Here is a 26302-nt window from a genome sequence, read left to right on the forward strand (position 1 = left end):
GTGCTGCCCCTACTGAGGAGGTAATTCAGCCATTTGATTCAGGTGTGTTGGATCAGGGACACATCTAAAACCTGCAGGACTTCGGCCCTCGAGGCCTGGATGTGAGGACCCCTGATACAGATAAACTGAAAAACACTCAGAAATCACCTGAGAAGCTAAATTAGTACAACTGATTTCACACCAGCGACGCCAAACAGGAAACTGCAGTTTCCATGGCATCCAAGCGTACGAGCCAATCACATCCTTTGAAATCCTTCGCCATACATGAGGAAATCTGTTTTTATTCTGAACATCAAAATGAAAACAGAGGAATTTTTAACATTTGGAGAACAAAGGATGAAAAAATGAAGTCAAAAAGCGAAATTCAAACAGAAGAACAGGCAAAATAGAAAAAATAAAATCTAAATGAAAACTAGTTTTTGGATGAGGCCATGACCTTCCTCATGTTAACTGTTCTGTGTGACCTTCTGTCTTCTTCTGTGGTGCTTTAACGGCACCAACAAGTTTCTCTGAATCAGTAACTGATTAGTAATCAACCCGGTGACATCAGAAGCTTCTCAGCCTTTGACCTTTGACCCAGCGAGCTGCTGCCACCTCACACATTCAGTTCTGTTTTCCAGCAGACGAAACGCTTCCTCGTACACACGGCTCCTCTCATTGGTTAACGGTCAAGGCTTCCATGCAGACGAAGCCATAAAAAATAAAGTGGGGGGCGGGGTTTTCTGATTGGACGTCTACATTCACTGCGTCTTCCACATTATCATCATCATCATCATCATCAGTCTGCGTGAGTCCGCCGCACGTACAGACTAGCCAATCAGCTGCCAGCCTGTGGGGGTGGGGCTGCGGAGTGAAGCTGCTGTTGGAGAACTAAGTGAGTCAGTGAACGCATCAGCGCTGCAACAGGACAGAGGTGATAGGCTGCAGCCACTTCCACTGGGACCACCAAGCCCCGCCCACTCTGCGTCTGCTTCCACAGAAACGCTCTGCCTCTATCAGGGTTAATGCTTTTATTTTGAAATGTGAAGCCGATACAGCTGATCCCTTTATTCTGAAATGCTGAGTTTATTGACTGAAGTTTTGTTTTTATTTCTGAGGAGAGATTTTGGGAGTTGCAGGTTTCAGACGGATGAAATGCTGAGACCGCCGGAGAGACGAACCGTCTCCGTAACCGTGTGGCGCGTGAAGCAGACGCAGAGAAGGCAGCTGCAGGTCACGTGGCGCCGCTTCCTGCAGAGGGACAAGCTGCTGGAGATGCATTCAGGTGTCTGACGTGAGTTCGTGGTGGGTTCAGAACAAGCAGCAGCAGGAGTTAAAGCGCAGGTGGAGGTGTGAGGGTGTTAGTGCAACATGAAGCTGATGTCCAATCACGGAGGACCGCTGACACACTTTAAACAGCACGTGGACAGACGGAGCTTCTACAGTGTCCTACGTGTGATCGGCCACCAGGGGGCAGAGCTGAGGTTCTTTTAAAAAATTTTTGGTGAACACAGCATCAGCTCCGTCCTCGTCTGACCTGGGACCAGGTTCTCCAGGACAGCGTTAACTTCCTCCCCAGGGAGACGGATGCGAGGGGGGCGGAGTCAGGCTCAGGAGGGGCCGTCTTCCCGGTCAGAGAGCCTCCTGATTGGCTGTAAGGTACTCCTCAGCCCGCTTGTGGGCCTCCAGAGCTTTGATGGTGTAGACGTCCTGCGGCAGCTCCGACTTCCTCCTCATCAGGACCTTATCCTTCTTCAGATCCTTCAGACCCTGAACAGAAACAACGGCATCAGTTTATCCGAAAGAATTAAGAAAAGTCTTCGAAATGACATCAAACTAGTTACAGGTATAAACAGTTTCCACAGGTTAAAACTCTGAAATTAAAGTGCATTTTAATTTTCTCTGAAAGGAAGAAAGTGTTTCTGTCTTTACCAATAAAAATATTCTCAGGAATTTAAATGTTTTTCTTTTAAAAGTAAGAAACTCAGAGATTCAGTCTGAGGGAAAAATCTCACATTTATTTGTTTTTACAGATTCATGAGTGAAAATTACAAGATTTAATTTTCTGAAGTTAAAGTTTCAAATTTATTTTTAATTATCAAATATTTAATGTAATCATTATTATCAATAACAATCTAATGTCAGTTTCTCAGAGATTTATGACTTTAATCTCAAACTGTTCGCCGTGTCGTCGTCACATCAAACCGTCTGAAACAGGAAATCAGACAAACGCCTCGAACGCAGCGAAATCTCACGAACGATATTTAAAAGATTTCTGCTGTGCCGACATGAACGCACTCGCTCAGTCTCTGAGGACCCTTCAGAAACTCAGTCAAGGTAGTCTGTGTCTGTGTGTGTGTGTGTGTGTGTGTGTCTGTGTGTGTGTGTGTGTGTGTGTGTGTGTGTGTGTGTGTGTTACCTGTGAGGCCTCGCTCTCCACGGTCTTCTTCAGCAGCTGGATGTCTTCGGCTGTCGGAGTCTCTGTTTCCATCGAGTACACGGCGACACTGCTGTTGCTGTACACCATGTACTACACACACACACACACACACAAAAAATGTTACAGGGCGCCATGAGCCTTGTGGATTCTCACACACATACACACACACACTAGCCACTGATTGGGAGCTGACCTCTTCCTGTGGGTGGAGTCCTGGGCGCAGGGGGTGGAGCTTACTGCTCTGAAAGTAAACAAAGACACACAGCATTAATGAAGAAAGAGGGAGGAGCCCCGGTGACCTGGAGACACGGACACAGAGTCAAGCAGTGCTGATTAATCTGCCGATCGATCGAACCGTCATTCCCTGGACTCCAGTTTCACTGAAGCAGGAAGTGAGTGCTCTACCTGAGGATTCTGTCGAGCCAGCTCCTCGATCTTGTGCCAGATCTCCTCTCTCTCCTTCAGCTTGTACTTCTCCCTGCAGGACACACACACACACACACAGTGAGGAAGAGGAGCAGGGAGGGTGTTACAGGGTGAAGGTGAAGCACAAAGACGTACTTCTGTTTCTCAGCCTTGTACTGCTGCGTGCAATCATCAAACAGCTTCTGGTTCATCTCCATGAAGAGCTTCAGGGCGTTGTAGATCAGACCGTGGATCGTCCTGAGGAGGAGGAGGAGGAGGAGGATCAGACTGCAGCACAGCTTCAGCACAGTAAGGTCAAGACTGCAAACACTGTCCCCTTAAACCTCAGAGACTCCCAGCCTCCACGACCCGAAAAACTCACCATGAGAACAACCAGGAACAAAACAAGCCCCGCCCCCGGCAGAAGTTTTAGCTGATTTGAACGCTGTTGGTGTCACAAACGTGCCACTCTCCATCATTTTGCAACGTTTAAAAAGCTGAAGTACGATAACTTTACGGTGACATTCATGTTCTCTAAAAGCTTCCTCTCTGATAACGTCAACATACGTGACAGACTGATAACGGTCCGAGTGATCCGATGGATGGAGAGTCAAGAGTTGTGTCATATACCGACCAGATTGCTCTAAGACTGGAAGGGAAGCTCAGCTTCCCCTAAAATGTCAAAAAATAAGTGATCAAACATATACTGTTGTGTGTACATGTCACTGACTAAATATGCGCTACAACGCGCTCAGCTTTTGTTCAGAATCAGCTTCTTATCACTGCTAACGACGCGGCTTTCCTCTCACTCGTTCCCGCAGCTTCACAGTGCTTTAAACAGTGTGGACGCTGAGCGTCTACAGAGTTCAATAGCGAAGCAAAGAGTGCAGCGAAACGAGACGAGTCATTGGATAAATGCTGGGCTTTGTCCCGCCCATCGGACGCTCAGCGTCTCTGGGGGTCTATGGGGCAGTGGGCTGGCCTTGGCCGGCCCGGACGCTCAGCTTCTGCATGATGATTGGATGATCTGTCTGAGGCTGAATCCCTTTTTGATTGACAGCGAAATGAGCGAATCAGCGATCTTTTGGTGTAAACATCCGTGGGAGCATTTTAAATTTTCATTCTGTTCTGAGTTGAACCGGAGACTTTCCTAATCCTCTTAGCGTCATTTTCTTTGTTAAAAACGACTAGCGACAAATCGAGCTTCTATTTCTGGTGGTTTTTTGTAGCTGCTTGTGTTTGGAGACTGACTTCTGTCACTCTTTCTGACTTCTATCACAGTTTCTGTCCAGCGGGTGCTGCTGTATAAATAAACTGACACATTTTATGATGTAGGCCGAAATTGAGCTTCCCCTCATTGAAAGACCAGCATCCGCCACTGATACCGACGTATCCGGATCATATCCCGATTGCTCAGCTGAGATATGGCTAAAGACATGCGTTGAATGGAGTTTCCATGTTTAATTCAAGTGTCCTGCAAATCCAGAATCTGGATCGGATCTCGGCCTGCTCGATTATTTTGGTCAATACTGAAATCAGGATTATTGAACACCCACCGACTCTGTAAACACGCTGCATTTATTGCACTTAAAGAGTGAATACGCTGAAATCTAGTCCAATAAAAAGAGGAAAATAAAACCCACCCACAGATGGTCGGTCAGGTTTTATTTTCCCTCCATCGTTAATGTACAGACTCTGCATTCACAGATTTCATGGTGGAATTTTTATGCCCGCGTGAGAAAACGATGAGGATGGTGAATACTTCACACACACACACATGGTGCGGTGTCACTTTGACCCTGCGGGACATCAGGACAGGAAACCATCATCTCATCAGGGAAACGAGCTGAGAGCAGCTTCCTGCGCTCACGTCTTCACACTGACCCCTAAATCTGAGCTTTCATTGGCTCGCTCTCTCTCTCGCTCGCTCCTGTATTGATTAGTATCGGACTTTCCACCCACTGATCTGCACCCACTGGCAGACCCGTTACACCACACACACTCGCTGCCCCTGTCTTTGTGAGGACACAGCTGATTGGCTTGGGAGGATGTAGGTCAGCGGTCTCAAACTCCCGGCCCACGGGCCGCTTCCGGCCCTTTAAGTTTGACATTTCGCTAACTCCTCTTAATTGGAGGGGAAAGCGAAGTGTCAAAAAAGTAACTTAAAGGGCCAAACTGTGGGCCGTGAGTTTGAGACCACTGATGTAGGCAGAGTCGATCTGTGTGTGTGTGTGTGTGTGTTACTTGTTCCAGTGGCTCTTGGAGTTCTTGTAGAGGGCGGGGAACATGATGGGGAGGATCTTGGCAGCATTGTCGCTGATCAGGCTCATGATGTATTCATTGTTCCAATAATACAGCGCTCTCTCTGCCACCTACACACACGCGCACACACACACACACACACAGAAACACACATATACATATTACCACGTGATTGTGGGTGAAACTAAGCTGCAGTATCTCTGAGCTCAGGTCAGGATCATCTGACCTATCAGAGTAACTGTCCTGCTGTGATGTCATGTTTTTACTTTAATAGGACACAAGAAAAACCTGGCTAAACCACCATGGTAACTGATGCTGAGCACCTCACCTGGTCAGCAGCAGGTGATGCTCAGAGTCAGTTTAAATCAGCTGGAAGCACCTTGTTTACTTCCAGCATGTTCTCAGAGTGATAGACTCTCCATGCAGGCGTTACTACCTGTGACCCCCCCACAGTTATTCCAGCACTGAAGAAGCCTCTTGGATGAGACTAGAGTCCAGCTGCCTACCATGGCTTGAATGACTGAGAAGCTGCACAGCAGCAGCTCAAAGTGTCTCATGGTCACTGAATGTGCGGCGATGCAGGAAATGTATAAACGTGATTCTAACCTGCTGCTGAGAACACCTGTTCACACCTGTTCAGTCAGTCACATCAATCTCACTCTGATCCTTCATCAGGCTGTGGGACAGGAAGCTTTAATGTCAGCTGAGAAATCAGCAGCAGCACTGAGACCATTCTGAGCGTTCATTGGCTCTGACTGTTCTCAGAGTGCCCCGAGGCCCAATCCAGACCCAGCAGGAAGTGAAAGCTTTTCTAGTCCTCCTGACCACTCACAGTGCTTTAAACTGCAAGCACCATATACACAGAGCTTTACTCTACATGTTATCTCACTCACGTCAGTGTAGCATCGCTGACTAACCAAACATGCATGACTGTGGACTGTGGGAGGAATCCACAGGAAGAACCAGCTGGTGTTCAGGCCAGACTTCCTGGTGTGACGTGACAGCGCTAACCACCACGCCGACCAAAATAAGACTGGAACCAACACAGCATCACTGGACCTAAAGCTGAAATCACTCTCAATGTCTGTGGGCGGGGCTACAGAAAGAAGTCCACCAGTGATTGGCTGATGGTGTCTACAGCTTCTGTCCATCATGATTTCCTTCCCACAGAAACTATGCTGACTTTAAGTAGGAAACCCTGTCAGAAGGCCCAGACATGGAACCAGCGCATGGAAAACAGGTAACAGAAGTTCTGGTTCTTGTCCCGGTCCTGGTTCTGGTACCTGGAAGTGCGGGCTGGAGACACACTTGGCGAGCTGTCTGAAGAGCGGCTCCTGGACTTTGACGAACTCGGATGGCTCAATGACGTCCAGAATCTCCTCCAGCTCGTTCAGGAACATCACCTCCTTCGGACTGTGAGTCTTTGGCCAGAACTTCAGCAAACCCATGATCACCTGCAGGGGTCAAAGGTTATCGCGTTACTACTCCTGTGGTCCAAATAGCAAATGTTTGGTTACAACAATCGAAACTGTGGCCTCCAAACAAACAAGATGATTCAGGTTCAGATGACGAGCTCTGATTTATTCACTGATGAATACATTTTTAATCTCAGGACAGAAACCCCACTGTCCAGAACCACACACCTGCTGTAAAGGTGAGGAGACGGCTGGATGCCGCTGACCACCTGCTCACAGGAGCAATAACCTGAGTTTGAATTATAAAGAAGAAATCAGACCCTCTATCAGCCGTGCTCCGGTCATTAAGGTGGCTTTAACGCTGGTTTTTAACCCTTTAATACTGAACCTGTCTCCAGCGACAGAACGTGCTTCAAAAGTGCTGCCGTTCCCGTACGTCAGCAAAAATTATTGTAATAACCCTATGCTGGGTGTGAAGCACAATTTCTCAGCTGTCAGAAACCGTTTGAATTTTTATGATAGGAAAAGGAGGATACTCCAGTATGATTGTCTCGTATGTGTTATGGGGTTAGGGTCAGGGTTAACCCTAACCCTGACCCTCTGTTTAGGCTCAGATCGTTGGATGTTTGAAGGCGCAGTGACCGGAAATAAAAACTTCCCTCAGACGTTAAACCTAAAGTAACGAGTCTGTTTGAAAATGTAAGAAGTAGAAAGTACAGATATTTGTGTAAAAATGTAGGGAGTAAAAGTAAAAAGTAGTCAGAAACATTAATACTTAAAAATCTACTTAAGTACAGTAACGAAGTCTTTGTACTTTTACTTCCCACCTCTGCCGATAGGACAAACGGTCGCGTAATTACGGTAATTCAAAGTACTTTGATCTGACGTCTCATCGGTGATACGCTCCGTGTTGACCAGCTGTTCACAGCAAGTAAGGGCGGGTAACGGGTGCTTCAGCGGCGGTCACCCGGTGTTAGAGGGTTAAGCAACTGTGACATCAAAACCTCTGTGATGATGCTCGAGCCCTCAGCTCACGTGGATCAGAGCGCAGCTGGAGCTGCTTCTGTCCTCTCCAAACAAAATCAGATCTGAGGTTAAAACTAAGATTCAATCGTCTGCTTTCTGCACAAAATGATATTTCAGTGAAGTTGTGCTTGTTTCATTCATAGGTTTCATCAACGTTGCTGCTCTAAAATTAATTTATTAGTTTTAACTTGTGCTTCTCATCATTGTGATTACTGAATGTCTCGTTCTTTATTATATGCACATTTTTAATCATATTTTGCTCTCCTGTTGTTACTTTTTGTTTTTAATGACTGTTTTATCAGTTCACTCTTCCGTGTCTCAGCTAGGATAAATCTGCTCCACCTGCTTCACCTCTGACTCGGAGCTCGGGGAGGATCCGGTACGTGTTTCTGTTAATGAGTGCGTGTTACTGCGGAAACCCAGCGTTGTCATGGAAACAGGCTCTGCAGCGTGGTACTCACAGGCTCGGTCAGACTGCTGTCCTTCTCCAGGAACTGGACCACACAGTAGGCCAGCTGAGGACAGACAGACAGACAGGCCCACAGTCAGCACAGACACACAGACACTACAGACAAACTGACGGACAGGGTGACCTCTGACCTGTGGGTGGTACACGCTCAGAGACTTGACTTTATGCAGTGGCAGCAGAACCCGGATCAGGAACATCTTGTGTTCTTCTTTGAGAGGCAGTGCGAAGCCATTGATGATGCTGAGACACACAGAAAGGAGGGGGTCACCGAGGTCAGAGGTTACAGTGTGTGTGTGTGTGAGAGAGGGTGTTACCTGCCCAGGATCTCCAGCAGCTCAGCGATGCCGTTGTGATGTTCTGTCTCATAGATGAACCTGCAGACAGGGCACAGTGTCCTGAGTGATCAGACTCCATCAGGTCCTTCAGGACCACAGGAACCTTATGACCTCAGATCAGACGAGACAACCCACTGAAAACTTTCTGGGGAAAACTTGGTCTTGTTAGGAGAGACGGCATCCATCCCACTTTGGATGGAGCAGCTCTCATTTCTAGAAATCTGGCCAAACTTATTAACCCTCCTAAAACCTGACTACCCAGGGTTGAGACCAGGAAGCAGAGTTGCAGTCTTACACGCCTCTCTGCAGCTTCTCTCCTCCTGCCATCCCCCCAAAACCCCATCCCCATAGAGTCGGTGCTGCTCCCAGACCACCAAAAACCAAAGCTAAAATCAGCAAAAAGCTATTTAAGCATAAAAATTCAAAAACAATAAATAATACAGCTTCATCAACTGCACCAAAAAATAAAACAATTAAATGTGGATTATTAAACATTAGGTCTCTCTCTTCCAAGTCCCTATTAGTAAATGATTTAATAATTGATCAACGTATTGATTTATTCTGCCTTACAGAAACCTGGTTACAGCAGGATGAATATGTTAGTTTAAATGAATCAACACCCCCGAGTCACAGTAACTGTCAGAATGCTCGAAGCACAGGTCGAGGAGGAGGATTAGCTGCAATCTTCAATTCCAGCTTATTAATTAATCACAGACCCAGACAAAGTTTTCATTCTTTTGAAAGCCTGACTCTTAGTCTTGTCCATCCTAATTGGGAAAATCAAAAACCTGTTTTATTTGTTATTATCTATCGTCCACCTGGTCCTTACTCAGAGTTTCTGTCTGATTTCTCAGACTTTTTATCTGATTTAGTGCTCAGTTCAGATAAAATCATTATAGTGGGTGATTTCAACATCCATGTAGATGCTGAGAATGACAGCCTCAACACTGCATTTAATCTATTGTTAGATTCAATTGGCTTCTCTCAAAATGTAAAGGAGCCCACCCACCACTTTAATCATACTCTGGATCTTGTCCTGACATATGGCATAGAAACTGAAGACTTAACAGTATTCCCTGAAAGCCCCCTCCTGTCTGATCATTTCTTAGTAACATTTACATTTACTTTAATGGATTACACAGCAGTGGGGAATAAGTTTTATTACAGTAGAAGTCTTTCTGAAAGTGCTGTAACTAAGTTTAAGGATCTAATTCCTTCATTGTTATGCTCTTCAGTGCCAACACAGTGCAGAGCAGCTACCTAAACTCTGCTCCCAGTGAGGTCGATTATCTCGTCAATAGTTTTACATCCTCACTGCGTATAACTTTGGATACTGTGGCTCCTCTGAAAAGGAAAGCTTCAAATCAGAAGTGCCTGACTCCGTGGTATAATTCACAAACGCACAGCTTAAAGCAGATAACCCGAAAGCTGGAGAGGGAATGGCGTCTCACTAAATTAGAAGATGCTCATTTAGCCTGGAAAAAGAGTTTGTTGATCTATAAAAAAGCCCTCCGTAAAGCTAGGACATCTTACTATTCACAGCTCCTGGTTCTGACCCCTCTGTTTCAGTCCCTTGCTCTGCTGTTTTCACTCAGTTTGAGTCTGTGACTCTCTCACTTTTAGAGGATGTGGTCGGCCATATTAAGCCATCAGGTTCCCCCCATGATCCTGTCCCTCCACGATTTTTTAAAGAAATTTTATCTAGTATAGGGCAGCCTGTTCTTACCATTATAAATAGCAGTCTGTCCTCAGGTGTGGTCCCTGCTATTTTTAAACATGCAGTAGTCCAGCCACTGCTTAAGAAACCTGGTCTTGATCCTGCTGTGCTGGCTAATTATCGGCCTATTTCCAAGCTGCCTTTTCTTTCTAAGGTTTTAGAAAAAATTGTGTACTGTCAGCTGAAACAGTTTTTAGATGAGAATAGCACCCTGGAGGTTTTTCAGTCAGGTTTTAAAACCCTTCATAGCACAGAATCTGCTTTATTAAGGGTTTTTAACGACATCCTTCTTGCATGTGATTCTGGGAACCATGTTGTTCTGGTTTTACTTGACCTAACTGCTGCCTTTGATACAGTAGATCACAGCATTTTAATATCTCGTTTACACCACTTAGTAGGCATTGGTGGCACTGTTCTTAAATGGTTCAGTTCTTACCTGGCAGAGAGAACTTTTTCTGTGAGCATTCTTGATGCTGAATCATCTGCTGCTTCTCTGCCATGTGGTGTACCGCAGGGCTCAATTCTGGGCCCACTGCTTTTCTCACTGTATTTACTGCCTCTGGGTTCTATCCTCAGAAAACATGGAATCTCATTTCATTGTTATGCTGACGATTGTCAAATTTATTTGCCCTTGAAGAAGAAGGATATCCATTCCATAAAACATCTCCTGGCATGTCTAGGTGATATTAAAGCTTGGTTGGCCTTGAACTTTTTAAATTTTAATGAAAAGAAAACAGAGGTAATGGTGTTTGGACCCAGTGGCTCCTGTGAGTCCTCCTCTGTTGACCTGGGACCCTTGGAGGTATATTTTAAACCCATTATTACTGATCTTGGTTTTAAGGTGGACAGTGATTTTAAATTGGACAGCCAAATCAGAGCTGTGGTTAAGTCCAGTTTTTATCATTTGAAGCAATTGGTATCAGTAAAAGCATTTCTATCTAGGCAGCATTTTGAAACAGTGATCCATGCTTTATTTTATCTCGACTGGATTACTGTAATTCACTTTATTTTGGAGTCAGTCAGTCGCTACTCTCACGTCTGCAGCTGGTTCAAAATGCTGCTGCACGACTTTTGATGGGAACTCAAAAGAGAGAGCACATGACCTCTGTCCTGGCCTCACTTCACTGGTTGCCTGTACATTTTAGGATTCATTTTAAGATTCTTATGTTTGTTTTTAAATCTTTGCACAATCTTGCCCCGCCTTACCTCTCTGAGCTTCTTCACCCCTACATACCTTGCCGGTCTCTCAGGTCAGCAGACCAGCTGCTCTTGGAGGTACCAAGACCAAGAAGGAAGCTCAGAGGGGACAGGGCTTTCTCTGTTGTTGGTCCTAAGTTATGGAATGACTTGCCTTTGCAGGTTAGAGCGGCCCCTTCACTGTCCACTTTTAAAGTTCGTCTTAAAACCCATCTTTTTTCCTTGGCTTTTAACTCCAGCGGGATCTAGTTTTAAACTGTTTTTTTTTTTTTTTTTAACCTGAAAGAGTTATTAAATTGTTATTTATTTGTGTTTTAATGTACAGCACTTTGTGTCAGCTGTGGTTGTTTTAAAGTGCTTTATAAATAAAGATGGTATGGTATGGTATCATTAATTGAAGAAAATAAGAACAACCCCAGGTTTCTTTTCAGCACTGTAGCCAGGCTGACAAAGAGTCAGAGCTCTGTAGAGCCGAGTATTCCTTTCACTTTAACTAGTAGTGACTTCATGGATTTCTTTACAAATAACATTTTAGAAATCAGAGAAAAAATTATTCATAACCATCTCAAAGATTATTCTTCATGTTCGGCTGCTTTCAGCACTGCTGGTATTTGTTTAGACTCTTTGGCTCCAGTTGATCTTTCAGAGTTAACTTCAATAGTTACTTCCTCCAAACCAGCAACATGTTTGTTAGATCCCATTCCTACTAGACTGTTCAAAGAAGTCTTTCCAATTATTGATGCTTCAATCTTAAAAATGATCAATCAGTCTTTATTAGTTGGCTATGTACCACAGACCTTCAAGGTGGCTGTAATTAAACCTCTACTTAAAAAGCCATTACTTGACCCAGCTGTCCTAGCTAATTATAGGCCAATCTCCAACCTTCCTTTTCTCTCAAAGATCCTTGAAAGAGTAGTTGTAAAACAGCTAACTGATCATCTGCAGAGGAACGGTTTATTTGAAGAGTTTCAGTCAGGTTTCAGAATTCATCACAGTACAGAAACAGCATTAGTGAAGGTTACAAATGATCTTCTTAGAGCCTCTGACAGTGGACTCATCTCTGTTCTTGTCCTGTTGGACCTCAGTGCAGCTTTTGATACTGTTGACCATAACATTTTATTACAGAGATTAGAGCTTGCTATAGGTATTAAAGGTACTGCACTGCAGTGGTTTGAATCATATTTATCTCATAGACTCCAATTTGTTCATGTAAATGGGGAGTCTTCTTCACACACTAAGGTTAATTATGGAGTTCCACAGGGTTCTGTGCTAGGACCAATTTTATTTACATTATACATGCTTTCCTTAGGCAGTATTATTAGAAAGCACTGCATCAATTTTCATTGTTATGCAGATGATACTCAGCTTTACCTATCAATGAAGCCAGATGACACACATCAATTAATTAAACTGCAGGAATGTCTTAAAGACATTAAGGCCTGGATGACTTCTAATTTCCTGCTTCTAAATTCAGATAAAACTGAAGTTCTTGTTCTCGGCCCCACAAATCTTAGAAACATGGTGTCTAACCAGATACTTACTCTGGATGGCATTACTTTGGCCTCCAGTAACACTGTGAGAAATCTTGGAGTCATTTTTGACCAGGATATGTCCTTCAATGCACATATTAAACAAATATGTAGGACCGCTTTATTGCATTTGCGCAAAATATTTCGAAAATTAGAAACATCCTTTCTCAGTGATGCTGAAAAGCTCATTCATGCATTTATTACTTCTAGGCTGGATTATTGTAATTCATTATTATCAGGCTGTCCTAAAAGCTCCCTGAAAAGCCTTCAGCTGATTGAATTTAAGCATACTACTAAGTGGAGGAAAAGAAAGTAACAAGGATTCCTCTAGTAGCAGCAAACCCAGAGAGCCCAGTGCTGAATCCCCGTTCGACAGGTGGCCGTGGGAAATGATGCGTACAGAAAATCACTTTGCCCGGTGATGACCGGGAGCCCAAGTCCTTCTGATTGAGGCCCCATCACACAGATGGTGTGAGGCTGGTGGCGAATCCCATCGGGAGCTGGGTCCTCCAGCTGGCCAACAGAAATGTTCCTGCCACGACTGTGTATGTGTCAGACATTCAGACACACAAACTAAACGATGCCCCAATTATCAAACCAGGAATACAGTTATTGATTTTCCTTTGGCTCAAAACTGTGTTAAAACATAAAAAAGCAGCACAAACCATGTTAATAATCAGGGTTGGTGGTCTGGTCCTACACTCGCTGCTAAACACGGCTGTGGTTCTTTGAGTCTGTGGTTTTTGGTGATCTAACCTGTAGAAGATGTTGTTGATCTGGCGGCGGATGTAGGCACGGAGGCCGAGGAACTTGCCATAGATCCGATGGAGGATGGTCTTCAGGAAGTCTCTCTCTCGGGGATCCTCACTGTCAAACAGCTCCAGCAGCTTCAGCACAAATGAAAGAGTCAGAGGTCCACAGGTCACACCTGTCACACCTGAACTCTGTCATCAACACTAACAGCTGACTTCTTACCGACAGTACAAACTTTTGGTCGATGTATTTTTTAGCGATGTTTGGCTGGAAGTCTGGAGACTCCAGGAAGCGAAGGAAGAACTCATACACGAGCTGTGAACACACAAAAACACACACACACACACACACACACACACACACACACACACACACACACACACACACACACACACACACACACACACACACACACACACACACGTTGGGTTCTGGAGATACAAAGGGTCAGGTTCTAACAGCTGAAACTCAAATTATACCTGCAGCTCTGATGCAGAATCAGGACATCCAGCAGACAAACATGTTTACAGCCGGACAGAAGCTGCTTTGATAATTTCCCCTTCATTACAGCTGTTTAAACTGGCTTAAACTTTGCATTATTAGGGGTGTGGCCTGTCTGACTGACAGGTGGATGTGACACAGGCGGCTGTAGCTGCTAGCTGTCTGCTAGGCTTCCCCTCAGCTAACTGGAGTCCCTGAACTGGACCTCTGGACCGTGTTTGTGCTGTTGGAGCATTTTTAATGCAATTATCAGACCAATAATATGGCTGCTGTGGCTTCATTGGACTAACAGACCATCCAAGAAGGCTGACGGGAAAAAAGAAGAAATGAGTGAAACAATCAAAGCTCATGGTGCACTCCTCTGTGTCCTGTTGGCTGGTAGAGGTGAAAATTCACGCAGTAACACGAGGCAAAAGTTCACGTCACATTTAGACTGAACACATCATAATCTACCTTTCAGACCTTTTATATCAATACAGAAAACATATTAAATCTTTTGCTTCTTTTCTAAGTGCAACAAACTGCCTGTAATTTTTTTCTGACTCTACCAAAACTCTCGAGAACTCATCCAATCAGAAGCAGACCCGAGAGCCACCCTGAACATTAAAGGGGCGTCCTCACAGGAAGTAATTCACTCACTGCTGATGGCTGGCTGCTACCGCACCTTCCACCTGCTCGTATGTAAACTGGTATATATCATGCACTCTCATTGGTCTTCGGTTCAGATGCAGGTCCTTAGTTTTGAAGTGGGTTTTTCGGCCACTGCTGATGTCACTGCTCTTTTTTTATGGTCAGGCTGCCATGTTGCTGCTTCCTGTGTGGATGCCCCTTTAGAAATCAGAGTGCTGTTCAGAAAGGAAGCGGGATGACTTTCACCGAGCTCATACGGACCAGGGTTATTATGGTTAATGAAAACGAAAAAAATAACGAAAACTGAAATTGAAAAACTGAGACTAACTGAAATTATGATAAACTGACTTTAATTTTTGTTGTTTGTCTTTTTTTTTTAAAAAGCCTTGTGGATTGATATGAAATCATTTTTTCCACTCTCCGAGTTTAAGCTGGGAACGCCATGCTCGCCGCACTGGTCCATAATCTAGTGTCAGCGGTCTGCAGAGACAGCAGCAGAGTCCCATATGGAGTTTCTTTGACTACGACAGCTCAGATAGAAGCGAGTGTTTTGTTGTGGATGATGAAAAATGTGAGGAACACTTCTCAGGAAAAAACACCAACATCAACGTCCAGCTGAGAAGGAAACCGCTCTGATCCTACAAGGTCACCTGATGGTCACCTCTGCAGAAACGTGTGATTAACGTTGTGATTAACCTGTTCAGTCCTCGTGCATTTCTGGCTACTTTATCAGTTAGATAATAACAATCAGGAATAATAATCAAAGCATCAATATAAGGACTCACAAATGTCAGCAAATTCCTGAAGGGAGACTGCTGAAACTATCGGAATAGAATAGAACGCCTTTATTGTCATTATACAGGATGTACAATGAGATTGGAGAAAAAACATAACAAATGCACAAAAACTAACAAATAAGAAATATAAAGGATACAAAAAAGAGCACCAAAAGGAAGAGCTGTGAGCTCCTGCGAGGACCAAAAAAAAGTCCCAGCCAGCACCGCATATAAAACACCAGCACACGACTACAAGGTAACTAACACACACAATCCAGCTACACAAGCATACATGCGGACATGAGGTCACACGTTTCCGTAGGTTGTACAGAGGCCACAAAGACCCTGAAGGCTAATTAGAGCATCTAACCAAGCTGGCTCCAAAACTGAAGCAGCTTCATGTGGTGAGAACATCAGGATGCAGCTGGATTTGACCTTTGACTCCTTCAAAGAGTTTTTGTCACACACCACATGTAGGTGCTGTTAATCTGCTGCACTGATGCTGAACTTTATTGTGGAGTTTATTGTAGAGTTTATTGAGTTTTGGAGTTCATATTTTTCTTTGTTTCTCCCTGTTGATGTTCATGTGTGTCCCTAATATTACACACATTTAGCATGTAGTGCTGCTGTCTGTGAACAGTTGGTTGTTGAATATATTTCTTTAAACCTTTAACAATTCTAGGGCCGGATCCGGGCCCAAAAGAATTTGCCAAAAGAATCCAGGACTGTTAAAGGGTTAAAGGGTATCTTTTGCCAAGTTTCACTTTTGCACCTAAAATCTTGTACCTGATTAAGTACAAAAATACTAAAACTAATACTGAAACTAACTAAAACTGAGCTATAATGTAAAATCCAAAACTATTATAACCCCTTATATGGACATCTGTGGACTTTTGTCTGTTTGGCTATTTTCTCTTTTTCTGTGGGGCCCATGTGATGCTTGGCTCTACTTATATTTCTGTCTGCTGATGGTTTTACTGTTTTGTCATTAGCTCAGAAACACCACTGGATCCTGTGATGCAGTTTCATGTTTACCAGACAGGAAGTACCTGCAGGTGAGGCCAAGCCGCCTCCAATGTTGGCTCGTCCTCCTCGGGGTCAAACTCAGCTCCAGTCGGGTTGGAGGATGGAGGTAGAGTCCGGAACACGTTGACTGAAAACTGAATGCAGTAAAATAAAAATGTAACATTTTAATTGGGAGTGTGACAAGCAGAACTACTTCTGTGGTTTGAGATAAACATCTGAGTGCGAGGTCCTCACCATGATGACGGCCTCGGGGTAAATGGACTCAGTCACCACTTCGCTGTTGTGCGTGATGTACTCCACCATCTCGTTAAGCCCCGCCCTCTTCACCTCCTTGTATTTGAGGTCGCTGAGCGGGTCACTGACAAAGTCGAAGAGCACGCAGCACTGACGCAGCTTCTGGACAAACAGCTCCTCGCGCTCCATCGGGGGTGAGTCTGAGTGGGGAGGGGTCACAAACAAAAAGAGAACAACGGCAGTGACATCATCAGTGATCTCAGAGTGATGAAGGCCCAACCAACCACAACCAGCAATGGACAATATGTATCTGTTACCATGTAGGTGCTTTACAAATTCACTGGACCACTGAAGTAGAAAAAAAGACAGACTCAGCCAATCACCAGTCTATTCGAATCTTTGAGAAATGCTTGAATTAAACCTCCTGCAGCAGTTGGGGGGCAGCAGGGTTGAGTCACATGACCAGGTTTAGCATTGGGTTCAATTCTGGTTCAGGATGTGTTTGTGTCACCTTTGAGGGCAGGCAGCTTCTGCAGCTCTCTGTTTTTGGTCAGGCTAAAGCGGGATGAGCTCTGTCGGCGCTCCTTCTTCACCAGCTGAGGACCTCCAGAGTATTTGATCTTGTTGAGCTGAGTAGGAGGAGGCGTGCTGTTACTGGGACGCTTACTGCCGCTCTGCTGCTGCTGGGACTGAAGACACACACACACACACACACACACACACACACACACACACACACACACACACACACACACACACACACACGTTATAAGAGGTTTTAGAGGAAACAGTGTGCAGAGATTTAATCATCAGCCTAAAATGTTCATGTTGTCGATGTTAAAGAAAAAAATCAACAAAGCTGATCAAGATATGATTTGAATCTATGGGACAGCCAGTTCTGGAACTCTGTGTTGTCATATTGATCGCCCATCAATACGAGTTATTTTCAGGTTGCATGCAGTGGAGTAAAAAGTTTTTTTCAGGGAGCTTTTAGGACAGCCTGATAATAATGAATTACAATAGTCCACCCTAGAAGTAATAAATGCATGAATGAGCTTTTCAGCATCACTCTGAGAAAGGATGTTTCTAATTTTAGAAATATTGCGCAAATGCCAAAAAGCGGTCCTACATATTTGTTTAATATGTGCATTGAAGGACATATCCTGGTCAAAAATGACTCCAAGATTTCTCACAGTGTTACTGGAGGCCAAAGTAATGCCATCCAGAGTAAGTATCTGGTTAGACACCATGTTTCTAAGATTTGTGGGGCCGAAAACAAGAATTTCAGTTTTATCTGAATTTAGAAGCAGGAAATTAGAGGTCATCCAGGCCTTAATGTCTTTAAGACATTCCTGCAGTTTAACTAATTGATGTGTGTCATCTGGCTTCATTGATAGGTAAAGCTGAGTATCATCTGCATAACAATGAAAATTGATGCAATGCTTTCTAATAATACTGCCTAAGGAAAGCATGTATAATGTAAATAAAATTGGTCCTAGCACAGAACCCTGTGGAACTCCATAATTAACCTTAGTGTGTGAAGAAGACTCCCCATTTACATGAACAAATTGGAGTCTATGAGATAAATATGATTCAAACCACTGCAGTGCAGTACCTTTAATACCTATAGCAAGCTCTAATCTCTGTAATAAAATGTTATGGTCAACAGTATCAAAGCTGCACTGAGGTCCAACAGGACAAGAACAGAGATGAGTCCACTGTCAGAGGCTCTAAGAAGATCATTTGTAACCTTCACTAATGCTGTTTCTGTACTGTGATGAATTCTGAAACCTGACTGAAACTCTTCAAATAAACCGTTCCTCTGCAGATGATCAGTTAGCTGTTTTACAACTACTCTTTCAAGAATCTTTGAGAGAAAAGGAAGGTTGGAGATTGGCCTATAATTAGCTAAGACAGCTGGGTCAGTGATGGCTTTTTAAGCAGAGGTTTAATTACAGCCACCTTGAAGGCCTGTGGTACATAGCCAACTAATAAAGACTGATTGATCATTTTTAAGATTGAAGCATCAATAATTGGAAAGACTTCTTTGAACAGTCTAGTAGGAATGGGATCTAATAAACATGTTGCTGGTTTGGAGGAAGTAACTATTGAAGTTAACTCTGAAAGATCAACTGGAGCCAAAGAGTCTAAACAAATACCAGCAGTGCTGAAAGCAGCCGAACATGAAGAATAATCTTTGAGATGGTTATGAATAATTTTTTCTCTGATTTCTAAAATGTTATTTGTAAAGAAATCCATGAAGTCACTGCTAGTTAAAGTGAAAGGAATACTCGGCTCTACAGAGCTCTGACTCTTTGTCAGCCTGGCTACAGTGCTGAAAACAAACCTGGGGTTGTTTTTATTTTCTTCAATTAATGATGAATAGTAAGATGTCCTAGCTTTACGGAGGGCTTTTTTATAGAGCAACAAACTCTTTTTCCAGGCTAAATGAGCATCTTCTAATTTAGTGAGACGCCATTCCCTCTCCAGCTTTCGGGTTATCTGCTAGATGACACACATCAATTAATTAAACTGCAGGAATGTCTTAAAGATATTAAGGCCTGGATGACCTCTAATTTCCTGCTTCTAAATTCAGATAAAACTGAAATTCTTGTTCTCGGCCCCACAAATCTTAGAAACATGGTGTCTAACCAGATACTTACTCTGGATGGCATTACTTTGGCCTCCAGTAACACTGTGAGAAATCTTGGAGTCATTTTTGACCAGGATATGTCCTTCAATGCACATATTAAACAAATATGTAGGACCGCTTTTTTGCATTTGCGCAATATTTCTAAAATTAGAAACATCCTTTCTCAGAGTGATGCTGAAAAGCTCATTCATGCATTTATTACTTCTAGGCTGGATTATTGTAATTCATTATTATCAGGCTGTCCTAAAAGCTCCCTGAAAAGCCTTCAGCTGATCCAAAATGCTGCAGCTAGAGTACTGACAGGGACTAGAAAGAGAGAGCAGATTTCTCCCATATTGGCTTCTCTTCATTGGCTCCCTGTTAAATCTAGAATAGAATTTAAAATTCTTCTCCTCACCTACAAGGTCTTGAATAATCAGGCACCATCTTATCTCAAAGACCTCATAGTACCATATCACCCCAACAGAGCACTTCTCTCTCTGACTGCTGCCTTACTTGTGGTTCCTAGGATACTTAAGAGTAGAATGGGAGGCAGAGCCTTCAGCTTTCAGGCGCCTCTTCTGTGGAACCAGCTTCCAGCTTGGATTCGGGAGACAGACACCCTCTCTATTTTTAAGATTAGGCTTAAAAGTTTCCTTTATGATCAAGCTTATAGTTAGGGCTGGATCAGGTGACCCTGAACCATCCCTTAGTTATGCTGCTATAGGCCTAGTCTGCTGGGGGGTTCACATAATGCACTGTTTCTCATTCACCTTATTTACTTTGTTTATACTCCACTCTGCATTTAATCATTAATTGATATTAATCTCTGGCTCTCTTCCACAGCATGTCTTTCTCTCCCCTCAGCCCAACCGGTCGCGGCAGATGACCCCCCCACCCTGAGCCTGGTTCTGCTGGAGGTTTCTTCCTGTTAAAGGGAGTTTTTCCTTTCCACTGTCACCAAGTGCTGCTCATAGGGGGTCGTTTTGACTGTTGGGTTTTCTCTGTATTATTGTAGGGTCTTTACCCACAACACAAAGCGCCTTGAGGCGACAGTTTGTTGTGATTTGGCGCTATATAAATAAAATTGAATTGAATTGAATTAATAAAACTTATTCCCCACAGCTGTGTACCCAGAAACTTTGCCAATTATCTATGAAGCCCACGTCGTTTTTTGGACACCACTCAGACAGCCAGCGATTCAAGGAGAACATGCGGCTAAACATGTCGCTCCTGGTCTGATTGGGGAGGGGCCCAGAGAAAACTACAGAGTCTGACATTGTTTTTGCAAAGTTACACACCGAGTCAATATTAATTTTAGTGACCTTCGATTGGCGTAACCGGGTGTCATTACTGCCGACGTGAATAACGATCTTACCAAATCTACGATTAGCCTTAGCCAGCAGTTTCAAATTTCCATGAATGTCGCCTGCTCTGGCCCCTGGACGACATCTGACTATGGTCGCCGATGTCTCTAGCTTCACGTTTCTCAAAACAGAGTCGCCAATAACCAGAGTTTGTTCCTCGGCGGGTGTGTCGCCGAGTGGAGAAAAACGGTTAGAGACGTGAACAGGTTGGTGGTGTACCCGGGGCTTCTGCTTAGGACTACGCTTCCTCCTCACAGTCACCCAGCCGGCCTGTTTTCCCTGCTGCTCGGGATCTGCTGGGGGGGGGCTAACGGCGGCTAAGCTACCATGGTCCGCACCCGCTACAGGGGCCTGGCTAGATGTAGGATTTTCCAGGGTGTGGAGTAGGGCTGCAACTAATGACTATTCTGATAGTTGATTAGTCATCGACTATTGAAACGATTAGTCGATTAATCGGATTATGAATCACATAATTATAAAATGGCACTTATTTAGCGATCGGCTTTTACATTTAGCATAAGGTTATTTAAAATGTGGTGGTAAACCCTCAGAAGATGGCTACTTCATTCAAAAATTTTAATCACGTTTGCTGCTGATATAAATTTAACAGTCCATTTTTGGTCAGGTCATTTTTCCAACCATAAAAAAACATATAGTACTTTTTCTTCCCTGTAAAACAAAGTTGGCACAGTTTCACCAGCAGCTGCCATGACTAAACATGCCTGAATATCCGGTCTTTAAGTACGACGTCACTTCCAGGTCCAAATGCTCCTAAATAACCAATGACTGTTCACTATTAAAGATGATTGTAACATACCTTATCAGCTGCAGCATCGGTAAAATCACAGCTGAGTGTGTTTTTTTCTAGTAGGATCAGGTCGAACCAGGGCATTGCGGCATATTAATCATGTGACAGTTTGGACCCGTAAATTGAATTCTACATCATCACTTAACCGGATTGCACACGTGTGAAGCTCGCCAGAGATAGGCGGATAGGAAGACGTCTCACTCCATTAAAAAAAAAAAAAAAAAAAAAAAAAGCATCACTAATTAAAAAAAAACGACTATTATCGACAATTAAATTCATCATCAGCTATTTTTATTGTCGATTATTGTCGACAATGTCGACTAATCATTGCAGCCCTAGCGCAGAGCTGAGTCTCCAATTCAGTAAGCCCGGCCTCCAAAGCTACAGGCTACATTTATTACAAGTACCGTTACTGCTAAAGGAGGCCAACTAAACATGTGACAGACCAAATCATCAGAGTCCTTTAACAAAGCACCTGAAACATAATTTCAGCTGGTTTTCTCTCCACCGACTGCTCTGATTCTACTGACCTGATGAGGAACAAGCTGAAGCTGAGACTGAAGCTGCTTTAATCTGTCAGCAGCTCCATTTCCAGCAGCTACCTGCAGCCTGCAGGGGGCCTCAGGGTGTACTCGAATACATTTAGTTACTCTCTATTCTGCAGTTTTAGACCAAAATATAAGTCTACTCATGAATTATTACACAGATACCCAGCTGGACCACCAGCGTTTTTATAGTGTAACCAGCCTTGGATCAGCTCCTCACTGATGGATGCCCATGTGCCGTCCTTGGTCATATGACCAAAGTGGCGCTCACCTCATCTGAGTTCTCTGGGGCTGCATCCTTCCCGCCGCTGCTGCTGTTCTTTGTGCTGGTTTTGGCTGATTTGGTGTTTTCCTGTTTGCACACAGAGAGAGAAAAACACAAGAAGAGTTTCATCCAAACAGAAATCAGCTGTTCAGACTTCAAACTGGCTAACAGCTTATCTTTGTTTTTATTTTCTTCTCACTGTGAGGAACAATAACTCACATTAGAGCCGAGGATGAGGAAAATCAGCTGACATGAAACGAGGAAGAGGAGGAAGCATCATACCTTGAACCCAGTCTGACTTTTTTCTGTTTTTATTTACTAAAATATTATTTCTGCACATTTCAGTTATTACAAAAGAGGTTCTTGTTTCTTTCTTTTGCTCCTGCGAGGGGCACGATGATGTAACCCGTCAGCTGATTGGGGCTGATCTTCATGAGACCCACACAGGAGCTCTCTGGATGTTTTTAGGTTTTATTTTGGAGCCTGATGTTTCCTCCAAATAAAGAACGACTCCAGTCTTTCCTCACAGTGAGGGCTACAGATTATGACTGAACTCTGGTACCAGATCAATACTCAGGATTGGGGATGTTTCTGGTGACTAATTTCATAGTCGACTAAACAAGGAAAAAAGTTAGACTAACCAACTAGTCTAAACCTAAGAAACACTCAGATATCAAATTCAATTTTATGCATGTTTAATGGACAATGTCAAAGGTTGTCTAAACAAAGGCATTTGAAACCATTAATCGTGTTCTTCTATGATGAATCACACTTTAAATGAGAAAATAACATCCGAAAAACAAATGTGACTTAAAAGTATGGCACACTGTGCGGCCCATTATCAATGATACTCGTTGCACAACAATTCATGACACGCATCAAAACAATATGAACATCCATCCATTTTCTTCCTCCTATCTGGGGCGGCATCAGTGGACCCCAGCCCTCCCTCACCCCCAGCCTCCTCCTCCAGCTTACCCCTGATTCAGACTTCAGCTGCTACGACATAAGTGGCCGATGTTGTTGATGCGTTTATTACCTGTGCAGGTGCATTGCGCGTGTTAATTACCTTTCGGACGTGTCCCGGTGTTTTACATGCGGTGTCGGCCGACAGAAACATAAAACGCAGGCAGTTTTTCCCCTCCTGGGTCCTACTCTCAGTGTTTTTAAGGCGCAAACACATTGGTCCCGCTAGTTTTTTTGCTTCTTTGTACAAACCGAAAATGCAGGGAAGGAACAGTGTTTCATTAAAGGTGCGCTTAAGTTATGGCATTTTTCTGTAACGATGTAAGGGCTGCAGCTCCATCTAGTGGCAGATGGCTGCATAACATTTAAGAAAAACATTTACCAGCACTGGGTTTACTGAAACCTTAATTAGGCTAACCGACTGGTACGTCTGGTACCAACTAGTAACAACAGCAACGAGTAGTCGTCCAGTCGAGTAATCGCGCACATCCCTACTCGGTATCAGCAGGTCCATCATTGTATCTTTAATCAGAGCTACAAAGCCATAGCTAAACTAAGTCAGACGTGAACCCTCAACCCTGGTGATGCTCTGAACCCTCTGAGAGTCGGAGTCTCGAAAACTGTTTGACTCGTTTCTTCTGCTGATGAAAGACTTCAGGAACTTTGTGACGAGCTGTTCCCAACAAAAGCTGCACAGCTACAAACAACCACACTGACTGAGAAAGACTGAGTGCGTGGCACACTCAGGCAGGAAATTAAAAATAATGAATACTGTCCCCTGAACGAGCTTCAGTCCACATTAAAAGATGATTCAACCAGAGAGTAGTCATGTGACTCTCATGCCAAAGAAATGCTGGCCAATCAGAATCACTGAAACCTCCCTATGGTTTCTGAACATCTTTTCCCTATAACGGGTCTCCGGTGAGTCCGTTAACACTCAGGGGCTCAAACTACACACGGATGAGGAGCTCGAGGTCGAGACGATCGAAGTCGACCTGCAATTCTCCTCCAAACGAACCCAAGCACCAGGAAGCTGAGGCTCAAATCGGCCAATGAAAAAACAGAATTCTGAGATGACGTCATGGAGACTCTGCTCTCTCAGATGTGTTTCCACAGGTGAACCCTCTCACCTGCAGCCTCACAGAGATTCAGGTAAACATGCTGCAGTGTCACACCCCAAGGATCCCTCCAGAACATCCATGAAGCTTCTCATGGAGGCTGTCCAGCAGCACCACTGCTGCCACTTATTCTACAGACGATTTCACCAACAGCGTGGTGTTTGTTCCACGTCTTCAGGTGTTTCTTTAAACAGCGGACAGGATAAAACCTAAAGAGAGGAAATCAGCAGCCCAACCCTTTCAGCATAAAAGCAGCTGATCTCTGCTCACCATGAAACTATTTTTTAATGCTTTATTATTATTATTATTATTATCATCATCTTTATTATTCTAAAATTTTCCATTTATTGTTCCGTAATTTTATTCTTTAAAAAGTCTGCTTTTATTTTTATTAACTTTCATGTATTTTCTGTATTATTTTTTTAATGTATTTCTTATATGTTTCTAATTCTTTTATATTTTATTTTTGGCCAGCGAATTTAGAGTTTTATCTCTCTCTTAAACAATGAGCTTCTCTTAGTTTTATTATTTTTTAATATTGTTGAATTTTTTTTTTTGTTTTCATTTTGTTTTATGTTAATTTCACATTTTCTAATCTTTAATCTTTGTTTTTATTTTGGAGTAGCATTTTTTTTTCATCTCATTCTGAAACTTGTTTCTTTGTTATTTAATGTTTATCCAATTTTTTAACTTTCATTTTCATCTTGTTTTTCAAAATGCTTTTGTTGTATTTCAATAATTTTAAAATTTTTTATCCAGAATAAATTTGACTGATTTTATATTTTTATGCATTAAATGTTCATCATGTTTCAAACATTATTTGCTGTGTTTGTTATTTTGTTCATTTTTTTGTTTGTTATTTTGTCCCTCGTGTTTATGTTAATCATTTTTATTATTTGTATGATTATTTTGGCGTTGTGGGATTCATGTGAGCTGTTTGCACTGCACAAACGTGACTTTAATCATCCAGCTGTTTTTTATTATGTTCAGTTTGAAATCATAAAAAATAGACTGAATAAAAACAGTTTCTGTTTATTAAAATCAGTAACAGGTGAGTGAAGCTGTTATATAAATAATCAATGACTCCGACTGAGGTTTTTTTTTTTTTTTTTTTTACTTTCCTTGGCCTGATCAGCTCAAGTTCACAGAGTGAACAAATAATACATTGATCGATAAAATAATCAACAGAAGAACCGGAAAAAGTTCGATTATAACTGATCAGAAAAGGATCTGATATTTCCGATCACTGATTGATCAGTACTCCGCTGAGGATGTATAAACTGATCGCTTTAATCCGGTGTCGTTCCGAATGTGTGCGGTGCGTCAGAACGTGCCGTAGTGCCTGTGAGCCGGGCATCCAGCGGAACATCCCCGCTCACCGGGCAACTCCAGTTAATGGCTAACGGCTGTTAGCCGCTCAGACCTTCTCCTGCAGCCGAGCCCTGCATCAATAATTCAGCCACAACCAGCGCGTCCTCGCGGAGCTCCGGTACGAGTGGACGGCTCAGCACAAATGCCAGCTCCCCGCTGAGTGTCCGTTCGAACAGAGAGCGCGGCCGGTGCGTGCTCCGGGTGAAATGAAGCGTGTCCGCGGAGGACACCGAGCAGGCACTCTACGGACAGCCGCTAGCTGGGCCCGAGCTAACAGCTAGCTCGCTGCTAGCTGTTAGCTCGGTAAAATTAAACGTCTGAAGTGTCCAGCAGCAGGAAAAACAGACACTACTCTGGATTCCAGCGGGAAAAGATTCCCGGTGCAGCACTGAAGCAGCCATCTTACCTTTTCCTTCTTGGTTTTGTTCGGCATCTTGACCGCGTTGCAGGGCTTTTCCACGGAGATTCCCTGATCTTCCTCCCCGGGACTCGGACGCTGTCACTCGGTCTGTCTCAGCTCCCTGCGCCCTTTCCCG

General features: G+C 43.6%; 1 protein-coding gene across 1 annotated transcript; it reads right to left on the bottom strand.

Moving 5' to 3' along the window:
• Positions 1 to 26302, bottom strand: ppp2r5d (protein phosphatase 2, regulatory subunit B', delta). Its single transcript, XM_030747886.1, has 17 exons — positions 26173 to 26302; positions 22318 to 22398; positions 17206 to 17383; positions 16695 to 16894; positions 16484 to 16594; positions 13750 to 13842; positions 13531 to 13661; positions 8311 to 8370; positions 8128 to 8236; positions 7989 to 8042; positions 6370 to 6540; positions 5069 to 5196; positions 2981 to 3082; positions 2825 to 2897; positions 2613 to 2660; positions 2399 to 2509; positions 1 to 1749 (listed from the first exon to the last, which is right to left on the bottom strand). The coding sequence occupies exons 1-17, from the start codon at positions 26197 to 26199 to the stop codon at positions 1612 to 1614; spliced, it is 1815 nt and encodes a 604-aa protein (XP_030603746.1). The 5' UTR covers positions 26200 to 26302; the 3' UTR covers positions 1 to 1611.

The sequence above is a fragment of the Archocentrus centrarchus genome, chromosome 15 (genome assembly GCF_007364275.1).
Source record: "Archocentrus centrarchus isolate MPI-CPG fArcCen1 chromosome 15, fArcCen1, whole genome shotgun sequence".
NCBI classification, from domain to species: domain Eukaryota; kingdom Metazoa; phylum Chordata; class Actinopteri; order Cichliformes; family Cichlidae; genus Archocentrus; species Archocentrus centrarchus.

Bases quoted from the DNA above. Each gene is read 5' to 3' on its own strand.
- ppp2r5d (XM_030747886.1), bottom strand. From the start codon at position 26,199: ATGCCGAACAAAACCAAGAAGGAAAAG. The intron at 22,399-26,172 runs GTAAGATGGCTG...GTGTGCAAACAG, and splicing joins ACAAAACCAAGAAGGAAAAG to GAAAACACCAAATCAGCCAA. The intron at 1,750-2,398 runs GTAACACACACA...GTTTCTGTTCAG, and splicing joins TGGAGAGCGAGGCCTCACAG to GGTCTGAAGGATCTGAAGAA.